The sequence below is a fragment of the Rhinatrema bivittatum genome, chromosome 3, assembly GCF_901001135.1.
Source record: "Rhinatrema bivittatum chromosome 3, aRhiBiv1.1, whole genome shotgun sequence".
Classification (NCBI taxonomy): domain Eukaryota; kingdom Metazoa; phylum Chordata; class Amphibia; order Gymnophiona; family Rhinatrematidae; genus Rhinatrema; species Rhinatrema bivittatum.
In genome coordinates this window covers 40428600-40439908 of record NC_042617.1, presented here as the reverse complement: position 1 = coordinate 40439908, position 11309 = coordinate 40428600, and the positions used below count along the sequence as shown (strand labels likewise).

Genomic DNA, 11309 nt, shown 5'->3' with positions numbered 1-11309 from the left:
TTGGGCCTACTCAGGAGGCAGTGTTTACAAGCCCTCAGTGAAGAGGGCCTCCCATTCAATGCATAACAGCAACACCTACTGGCCAGCCTCTGGGTGCCATGCATAGCACGTTTCCACTGCGATAGCTGGGTTCAACAGGAAAGTGTTGATCATGGAGAGAAGCCTTGGGAAGTAGTGCACAAAAGCTCACGACACTGCAACATCAGTAGAGGCCTGTTCCAACTGAGCTGGATACTCAAAAGCAACAGCAGAAAACTACTGGCCCAAAAAAACCACGACAGGAGCTTCAACACTGATGGCTGTGTGATAGGCTAGCAGTAGAAGGCCAAAGAAAAGTGTTTTAAATCAATTGTGTACAGCAGATACTACATAGAAAATGTACATCTGGTTATTGACATATTTTATTTACCTTTAATCCATGAAACTGCTGTCAACAAAGTAAACTCATTTTGATTTATCGTCCTACAATTTATGAATTTAAAAATCACATATTTCAGTAAAAACATAATTGTCACATTGGATATTATACTGCTATCTTTCTTGGGCATAAAGATAAAACAAGAGATGAAAGAGATTTCTGAGGTCTCGCCAACTCCTATTAATGTGCACACTTTATTTAAATGGTTACTTGGTGCTGGAAAAGGGAAGTAACTCCAGCTTCTTTCTTGAAAAGCAATATATAACACTACCCTGCTACAATAGCTCTTACAGACCGCCATGTAAAAGCAGCATCACCAGATCTGGACTAACATTTCTGCTTTAATAGTTTAAAAATTGGGACTTCAGCTGCTCAGAAGGCTGTACTATGGTGATGGCTGGTTACATCATAAACATAATATAACCTTTAAAATATCTGTTGCATATGTTGCTCACCTAATAACAAGAGACCTGATCAGCTCTCTCCAAGAATACAGTACTAAGAGTCAAAGAGATATATGCGCACTGGTGTACTTTTACTGTTTAAATACATTTGATATGAGGATGGGGCCGTGTGTGTGGAATTCAATTGTTTATCCTTCCCCATTCATTTTGACATTTAAACCTGTGCACAGACATTCAACATTTTTCTTTTCACAAAACAACTGGTAAGATCAAGGCATTCTGAGGTTTTGTATGACGCTTTCAGAGAGCAAAGAGGGGCCCAAGACCCCTAACATAAACTGTCCCTGTTCCCCCCGGAGATATGCGCCAGTGGTGCTTTTGCATCTGGGAGGTCACGGGCTTCACATGCAGAGTGTGGGGGAGGGGGATGCAGAGTCAAGTCTTCCCCCATCCTCTCCATCCATACAGCTGCTGTGCTTGCATCAGGGCTACCAGATAGCTCCATGTCAGTCCTTGCTTTCCACCCATTCTATGCATTGATGTCTAGTTCCAATTTCTTAAAAAAACAGGACCTACATGTCCATGAATGCATGGAGTGTAAAACCAGGACTGGCTCAGCCCCTCTGTACAGACTAAGAGCTATACAGAAACCCTACTGCTTGATAACGCCAGGTCATAAGGAGCAAGTGGAGCCACATCTGGTATTGGCTTGCTTCAGGTTTCTTAAGAAATGCGTGACTAAATCCATACTTTAAATCCAGTAACCCAAACGGCAATCTGAATGCATGAGCACAAGCCAGCAGCCCACATTCAGAGTTCTGAGATTCTCAGTCCAGTCACCTGGTGCTGCCATCAAACATGAGAGGTTAAAGAATTCCTATACCACTTCCATCATTCTGCCATTGTGAGACTGCTGAATGGCAGATGCAGCACGTTAGCAAAGAGCCAAGAGGAGCATGTCAATATCATTCATACACGGAGGAAACTGAATAAAATGGCTATTAAAAGTAGGCTGTGTTATAAATGCTCAAATTGGAAATAAATAATGCAGCATTTGAATCTACTTTCTCTTTGCAGCTGAGGCTTTCATGTTCATTAATGTGCTGTGGAAAATGGATAGGATGGTCTTCATTTTTAAAAGCAAGTTTAACACTCGGCGTTTTCAGAGTCACGTGGAGATCGTCTTCCTTCTCTTCTGTCTGGCCTCGCACAGTGGTCATGCACTACTCGTGTTTCAGCTGGCCTGGACTGCTGGCACTATTGTCATGAAGACGACATTGCTTCCACGGCTTCTATCAGGTGCAAGGCCAAGCCATACTGGCCATGGTTTTCTGGTAGGAATTCTATCACTTTATCCAATAATTTCCCTGTTGTCCCAATTGGCACTTCTGTGGTTTTAAGGTCTTGTGGATCCTGCAAATTAAAGTAATCAATACTTTCATTAAAATGTTTCACAACAAAATTCCTAATTCTAATCTGTCATAACATAGACAGTGCATGCAAAGGTTTAGGCAACCCTGGTCAAATTGTATGTTTCGATGAATGTCTAAGTGAACAGAAGCTGACACACCCTTTACACAGTACAAAGTTAATTAAACACAAGTCCATAATTATCTACCCGTATATTGTGAAAATAATTGTTATTTTTTTTTCCAAAATACTTTTTATTAACAGGGGGGACGGTAACGTCGCCCAAACAATCACAGAACCATACAACACAGGTAATACTTCAACAACAGTAGGAACAGCGTTGTGCCAGAGTCCTAATATACCAGCCTCCCCTAAGTTTTCCATTTTCTCCCCATTACCTCCCTCCCAGTACCATGCCCCAAGCCCCACACCACCACATTCACTCCACATTCACACCCTAGCACCCCCCCTCCCCTTTCCCCCCTCCTTAGAAGACCAATGTAGTGTAAAACCATTGAGGCGTAATTCAGCCTGTAAAGACTTAGGGAAGGCATTGAAACAAATGTCCCAGCAGTCACAGTAGAGTTTATCCGGGCGCCTCTTGCCGGCCAAGAAATCCATTTTTTCCAACTGTGCAAGAGAGGCCATTCTGTGGAACCAAGCATCAATCGTAGGCACAGTCCGGGGTTCCGTCCAACCCGCCAGAATGGTGCGACACGCCATCAAAACAGCCACCCTCTCAAAGCGAGCCTTAGAACGGCTGCCTGGCAAAAGGCGTGGTGAGGCACAAGTAAGTAACAGCATCCCAGTGAGCCGGAGAGAGACACCTATACAAGTGCCAACCACAGCCAGCACAGCCTGCCAAAAGGGTTGGAGTAATGGGCAGGCGATCAGCCGATGTAGCAGTGTGCCCTCCGCGGTTCCACAAGTAATACAAGCGGGAGATGTCGTCAACTTCATCTTAAATCGACTAACATCATCATAATAGAGGCGATGTAAAAGTTTAAACTGAAGCTCCCGTAGACTCAGATCAGGCAGCAATTTATAAAGGTCCTGAAACCAGCTCGACATCTGCCGCTCCGTGATGGAGGAACCCAGAACTCCTGACCACCGAGTTGCCACACGGATGAGAGGGGTAGCATCGCCCAGCTTCTGACCAAGTGTCTTCCAGCCCGTAATGGTATTCCGCAAATAGGCAGTATCAAAGACGGTATTGGCAAACTTAATCTCAGCTTCCACCATAGGGCGTGTCCAGGCAAAAGCAGTCAAATAATGGCGGGCTTGAAGAAAAGCGTAAAAATGTTTAGAGGGCAACCGAAAGGTACGCGCCAGCGTTGCAAAGTCCAGTATGGCATGGGAGTCAGGGTCATACAGATGAAACGCAAACAGCACCCCATGCTCCGCCCAAAAGCGAAACACCGAGCCGCAGTCACGACCTGGAAGAAATTCCACATTAGTCAAAAAGGGAAGCAATAAGGACCTCACTCCAGATAAGCGATGGAGGCTACGTATCCATCGCCATGCTTTTACGCAGGGCGTTAGTAAAACCTTAGGGTAATCGACAGTGCGGCGTTGTGCCCCCCGCATTTGAATGAGGGTCAAGGGAGAGCCCGGAGTCGACATACGGCCCAGCAGCCCCTCCTCGCAGTATCGATAGGACCCAGTCAGCCACTCTCCTACAAACCTCATCTGACAGGCTACGTTATATAGCCGAAAATCCGGCAGGTTTAGCCCCCCACGCTCTCGCGGGTGTTCCATAGTCGTATAAGCGAGGCGTGCACGTCTTCCCCGCCACAAAAAACGTTGGATGCTGGAGCGCAAACGGCGTACATCCGCCACAGTCAACCAGCAGGGGAGCGTGTGCAAAAGATAAAGAAGTTTAGGCACCAGCACCATTTTGACTAGGGCGCCTCTGCCAAAAAGGGAAAGCGGCAACAACTTCCACAGGTCTAATTGAGCCTGCAAGTTTGCAACACATGGGGAGATATTTAAAGAGTATAACTGACGCAGGTCCCGCGGGATCCAAACCCCCAAATACTTAAGTTTGCCGGGTGCCCACCGAAAGGGAAATACCCCCCCCCAGGTAGCCGGAAGGTGCGAATTTAAGGCTAAAGCCTCCGATTTATCATAGTTAATTTTAAGACCAGCCACCAAGTGGAAGCGGTCAAACATGTCGATAATAGCGGGCACACTAGATCTGGGCTTCCCAACAAATAGGAGGAGGTCATCGGCAAATAAAGCTATTTTAAGTGGGTGCCCATTCACACTAAGTCCACTGATAGCATGCTCCCGCCTGAGGCAGATAGCCAAAGGCTCCAGTGCCATGACAAATAGCAGAGGGGAGAGAGGGCATCCCTGGCGTACTCCACTGTAGATAGAAAAAGCCCTAGTTGGCATCCCATTGAGCAAAATAGTGGCACTAGGGTTTTGATAAAGTATTTGTAGCCATTGTAAATAAGCACCAGAAAAGCCATACTTCTGTAAAGCCCAGAACATATACTCCCAGGAGAGGGAATCGAACGCTTTTTCAGCGTCCAGGCTTAAGATCAGTGCTTCTGCTTCGGGTTGATAACTTAAAGCCGCCAAGAGACGCCGAACATTACGCACCCCCTGGCGTCCCATTATAAACCCAGTCTGATCCTCATGAATAATAGTTGGCAGGACAGCAGATAGCCGGGCTGCTAGGACAGAGGCCAGAATTTTGACGTCCACATTTAGCAACGAGATGGGACGGTAAGATCCCACCTCCAAGGGGTCCTTCCCGGGTTTAGGAAGGACTACAATGACCGATTGATTAGAGGCCGTCGACAAAGCACCAGTATGCAACAAATCGGTAAAATAAGCCTGTAAAGGAGTGAGTACCCCAAAATTGAGAATTTTGTAATATTCAGACCCCAGCCCATCCTGTCCCGCCGCTTTGCCAAGCTTAAGCTTCTGAATAACGGCATAAATTTCCTGGGTAGTAATAGGGCGATTCACCATCTCCAAGTGAGCTGGGGTGAGTTGAGGCCAGGGGAGCTCACGGAACAGCAAGCCTGCCACTTCCGTATTCATAGGTTTTGAGGCATATAAATTGGTATAATATTCTAAAACCGGGCCGTTATACCAGCAGAAGTGGTCTGATGTACCCCCTGCTTATCCCGTATTCCCACAACCGAGGGGCGCTGCCCCCTAGGGCGAACTAGATGGGACATAAGCCGACTAGCTCGGTTGCCATATTTATACAACTGGTAGCGATAGTAGCGAAGGGACTTCGAGGCCCGTTGGTGCAGCAGGCTGTTTAAAGCCTCTCGCGCCCGATCTAAGCATGCCTTATTAGCGTCTGATAGGACTCCCATATGAGCGGTTTGTGCATTTTTGAGAACTCCAGTAAGCCGTAAGATCTCGGCATTACAGCGGCGATTTTTCTTTGCCACATAAGCAATAACTGCCCCACGCATGACCGCCTTCCCAGCCTCCCACACTATCGAGGGTGTTACCTCCGGGGTCGTGTTATGTGCAATATACTCTTTCCAACACCCCTGCAAGAACCCATGAAATTCCTTGTCTAAATAAAGGTCAGGGCGCAGGCGCCAGGAGTGCGGGGGCCGGGTCCCCAATCCCCATTGGAGAGTCATCGTCACCGGTGCGTGATCTGACAGGGAGATAGTCCCTATGGTAGCGTCTGTTATCTTTGAGAAGCACTGATCTGAAACAAGCAAATAGTCCAGCCTGGAATACACCTTGTGCGGGTGGGAAAAAAAAGTGAAGTCACGATCTTGCGGGTGCAATATCCGCCAGATATCTAGCAGCCTTAATTCTTGACACAGGAGGTTAATGCCCTCCTTACTCTCAATCCGAGAGGCCAATTTAGGGGGCGCATTATCGAGCTGGCGACTAGCGACAATATTAAAATCACCCCCCACAACTAGACTATAATCCGAAAAATCAGCCAGCAGGTTGATCAGAGAAACAAAAAAACCATGGGAGTACACATTAGGGGCATAAACAGTACAGAAAACAATACGCTGATGATAAAGAGTGCCCGCCACAAGAACGTACCGGCCCTCCTCATCTTGGCAGATACGTTCAAGTTGAAACGGCAAATTTTTGTGAATAAGGATGGCCACTCCCCTCTGCCGTCGATTATAAGACGAATAATAAGATTGGCCCACCCAATCCCGACGCAGTTTGGCATGCTCCCCATCCCCCAAATGTGTTTCCTGTAAGAGCGCAACCTGCGTTTTCATACGCTTAAACAGCGTATATAGTTTGGTCCGTTTAACTGGGGAGTGTATTCCATCCACATTCATAGTCACAATTTTAACCTGCGCCATCAGAGAGAAACAGTAAAAGTAGTAGTCGGGCCCCCACGAGACCCCGCATCCCTGCTACAGGAAATTCCCCATGGCCTCCCAGCCTAGGCCCTGGAGAAAGAAAAACAAACCACGCCTCAAACACAAGTAAAACCACATGAAGAGAAAGCCCATTGGTCGCCTCCCCCCCCTTCCCCCGTCTACAAACACACAGTCCCACAACCAGACACCACATCCATACCCCACACATGAACCCCCTATCCCCCCCATGTTCTACGGGGCCCAAGCAATCAAGCCCCACAGATGTTACACCAGAAACCCCCATCTCCCTTCTCCATTCTCCCTCCCCACTCCCCGGCTGATGCCGCCCCTAACCCGAGGAGAGCGCTGGCCCCAGAACAGCAATACAGAACTTCAAAAAAAAAAAAATGCAACAGAAAAGTGCAGTGACTAAGAGAGTCCAGATAAGAATGAAGATCCCGGAAAGAAATCTTCTCAGGCAAAACCAAAACCAAAGGTCATCAGGAACGACCAACGCACTGGAAACCGAAGGTCCGGGCGCCAGAGGATGTCCATAAGTAATATAGGAAAATAGGAAAAATAGGAAAAAAGGAGGGCGCCAGCCTCCGTAGCCCAATCAAGGAAAGCAAGGCCCCTTCCAGGTACTGAATACCAGGCGCAATACTAGGAATGTTACAAGTTGCAACCTCCGCGAGCAGAAGGCTGGAAAAATAATAGGCCTGGAATCACTCCACAGCCTGGTGAGGAAGGCCTGCCAAGAACCCCTCCGCCTCCTCCTTGGAGCTGAAGAAGAGGGTTTTATTTTCGTGCTGGACCCGCAACTTCGCTGGGTAGAGCAAGGCGAAACGGATGCCCCTCCTGTGGAGCGCCGAACAAGCCGGGGCCATAGTTTTCCGCTGCGCTGCGGTGGCAGCCGAGAAGTCATTAAACAGCAGCAGCTTATGACCATTATACAGCACCTCCTGCTTCAGGCGATACGACCGCATGAGCCGAGTCTTGTGATCCCAGTTAAGGATCCGTGCCATTACCGGTCTCGGGCGCCCCATCCCTTCCCGCACAGGGCCCACACGGTGCACCCTCTCGCACTGTAACCGTTCACCAGTAAGGAGGAGGCCCACCTGCTGGGGAAGCCACTGCTCTATAAAGTCCTTAAGCTCCCCCTCTTTCACCTCTTCAGGGAGGCCAATGATTTTTAAATTATTGCGGCGCCCTCTATCCTCCTGCTCCTCCAGCTTGGCAAGGAGCTCACGTTGCCGGCCCTGTAGGTCCGCCACAGCATGCTCGGAGGTCGCCAGGCGGTCCCCCAGGTCCGAGATAGTACCCTCCGCCATGTCCAGCCGCTTAGCATGTCCTTCAACCGCGGACTTAATATCCTCCATCGCGGTTTGTAGCTTATAGAGGCGGCCATCCAGCGCCTCAGTAACGCGCTGGGAGATTTTTTGCAATGCCTCTTCAGTAACGGAAGCGAGCAGAGGCTCCTCGGAACGTGCTGCCGCGGCCATTTTGACAACACGCGGTCTATGCGGTCGGCAGTCTGGCTTGTTACGGGTGCTCGACCGGCGCATTACCCGCAGGGCTCCTCTCGTCGCCGAGCCACAGCAACCCCTCAAACAGTCCCTCCACGGCAGAAGCAGCAAAAACAAGTAATGTTAACAGGTTTTTTTTACAGTTTCAGGGGAGCGAGGTAACGGAGCTTTCCCCGTTCACTTCCGCCTCCTACACGTCATCGCCGGAAGTTCCTGTGAAAATAATTGTTATAATGTGGAGAGAGAACTTCATACATGACTACCACTAAGCAGACAAACAAGTGCAGTGCCCCACTACAATCTGACCTCTGACCCAAAGTCTGTTTTATGAAAATGTTTTTAAATGTGCTAATAAAGAGACGTATCTTGAAACGTCTCATATGCAATTCAGTGATTTGATAATCCAACACCAGACGCAGTCCACATTTCAAAGAGTTACTCCACCATTTCAGGTCTTCATTGCTGCTGCCCAACACAGAGGAAATTTGCCATCATTTTATCCCTGGCACGACAAGTTCATCGATCTGTGCCTGTTTAATGGTGGTAACCAACCACTAGCTGGAGCGTCACTACACTGGTTATGCCACAGGTAAAATGATGGTGCATTTCCTCTGTGCCGGGCAGCAGCAATGAACAACTGGAATGGCCCTGAAGCAGAACTCTCTGAAACATTCGGATTATTAAATTACTGAACTGCATGTGGCACAGTTCAAGATAAATCTTTTTGTTTGCACATTTAAAGCATTTGTCATAAAGGACTTTAGGACAGAGGTCAAGGATTATAATAGGGCACAGCTATTGTTTGAAAAATTAGTGGTAGTCATGTATGAAGGCTTCTCTCCGCATTATAATAATTATTTTCACTATATTCAGGTGATTTATATACGTGATAATGATTACTCACAAAGTAGTCTTATGCTTTGTTAGTTTTTAAGTACTGACAAAGTTAAGCATGACATCTGTCTGAAAAAATACGAATTGCTGATTTTAACAGATTGAAAATAATACAACAGTGAATACGGTATGTGCAGAATTTTGGACAACCTTTCAGCTGATTCATTATTACTTTCTTTCCAATGCTTTTAACTAGCACCAAAAAAGGGAATTGACTTGACAGGCCTTCAACTATTCAGGAAAAAATAACTCCCTGCTGGAACAAATAACTTTTCTCAATCTTATCACAAAAGTCAACATCTAAGCTATTTAAAACAAAACTCTGATATGCCTGAAACTTTCTGGAACAAAATGCTTTGGACTGAAGAAACGAAATGAAAATGGAACTGTTTGGCTACAACCACACAAGGTAAGGTAACTTCCATTCCTTGTGTTTCTGCCATCGTCTTCCCCTGCTTTGTAAGAGTGAATGACAGTATCTTCATTTTCAAATGTTCACTTACTTAAAGAGGCCAATGGTTGTTGAAAACAGAATAATATTAATAATAAAAGAAATTGTCTTCACCTAACTGAAAGCTTAATGAACCAATCAACTTTCTAGGCCTTAACAACAACTTTGTTTTTTAGAAAGTAGTAATGAATCAACTAGAAGGGTGTCAAAACCTTTGCACATACCATTTCCACAATTTCATTATTTTTAATCTATTAATATCAGCAAATAGTAATTTTGCACTTAAAACTACAGAAAAAAAGTTGTGTTTAACTTTGTACCATGCAGAGGTTGTGTCAGCCCTCTATTCACTTGGAGATTCACTGAAACACACAATTTGACCATGGGTGCCTAAACATTTGCATACAACTGTATATACTTTTTAAATTAACTTTCTCCTGCCTAGTTTGAGATTCTAAACTTGTACTCACTCACAACTTCTCTAATTTAAAAAAGTGCAATAAGCTGTCAATGACCATCAAAAAAATGTACACATGCGTCATTAGAACATAAGAACATGCCATACTGGGTCAGACCAAGGGTCCCATCAAGCCCAGCATCCTGTTTCCAACAGAGGCCAAACCAGGCCACAAGAACCTGGCAAGTACCCAAAGAACTTGGCAAGTACCCAAAAAGAGAAGAAACGGAAAGAGTTGGAGCTTAAATTACACAATCTGGAGACAACCCATAAACAACGCCCTGGGGTCAATCCCTTTGAAAAGTTTAGATGCAGTGAGGGCAGAAGCAATAGCGTACCATTTGGATTTAGTGAAACAAGAATACTGTGAGTAAGGAGATAAACCGAGTAAGCTATTAGCTCACAAGCTTAAAGGTCAACGTACAAAACTGAATATACAACTATATATATACACAACTGAATATATATATATATATATATATATATATATATATATATATATACACATATACATATACAATTGAAGGAATTTGGGAAGGTGTCCGGCTTTCGATTAAACTCAGACAAATCAGAGATTTTGCCAACTGGCTTGACACCAGCCCAATGCAGCAAGTGAAAGCAGGCTTATTCCTTCAAATGGACAAAGGGACCAGTTCGCTATCTAGGGATAAATATAATTTTAGATCAAAAGGATTTACTTAAAGTTAATTATGAGCCTCTATTCCGGGCACTTAAAGCAGATCTCAGCAAATGGGACAGATTTCAGTTTTCTTGGATGGGCAGAATAGCGGTGATTAAGATGAATTATCTATCCAGGCTAAGCTATTTGTTCCAGGCGTTGCCATGTGTTCTAACAGATGCAGATTTAAAAACACTGCAGCAACAGGGTTTTTTCTTTATATGGAAAAGGCGCCCTCCCAGGGTTGCAAGAAAGGTTCTCTACAGAACAAAAGCGAAAGGTGGCTTGGGTGTTCCTAATATCCTGCTTCTCAATTACAGAGAGTGGTGGAATGTCGGCAACAAAAGCAATGGATGAGCATTGTGCAAACTATACTAGGATATACTCCAATAATTAGGAAAACTCAATACAAAAGAAGCTAAACAAGAACTAACGAAAGGGGCCTCTCTATTTGAGGGATTTTGATGATGACCCAAAAGCCACCCAAATTGATCTCTAAAATCTATAAAGCGTTAACAGATGAGGAACCATATTCTGACCCTCACATTAAAGGATGGGAAGGAGATTTGAAGGCTCAATGGGACAAATCAAAATAGGATGACTGTTTTCAAAGGATAGGGAAAAATGTTGGGGCCACTTTCATGATTGAAAATAGATACAAATTATTGTACAGATGGTACTTATATCCTGCCAAGCTAGCCAGATGGTACCCAGCAATATCTGATAAATGCTAGCGTCATTGTCAATCATAGGT

At 45.6% G+C, this 11309-nt stretch overlaps 1 protein-coding gene across 3 annotated transcripts in view; it reads right to left on the bottom strand.

Annotated features, from left to right (window-relative positions):
- Positions 1-383: 383 nt before the first annotated feature.
- Positions 384-11309, bottom strand: part of RAB3GAP2 (RAB3 GTPase activating non-catalytic protein subunit 2) — a 279134-nt gene continuing 268208 nt past the window's right edge. For all 3 annotated transcript variants that reach the window (XM_029593169.1, XM_029593168.1, XM_029593167.1), the window contains one exon: positions 384-2235. In XM_029593169.1, the coding sequence (XP_029449029.1) occupies positions 2086-2235 (150 nt within the window). In that variant the 3' untranslated portion in view covers positions 384-2085. The remainder of the gene's footprint in view (positions 2236-11309) is intronic.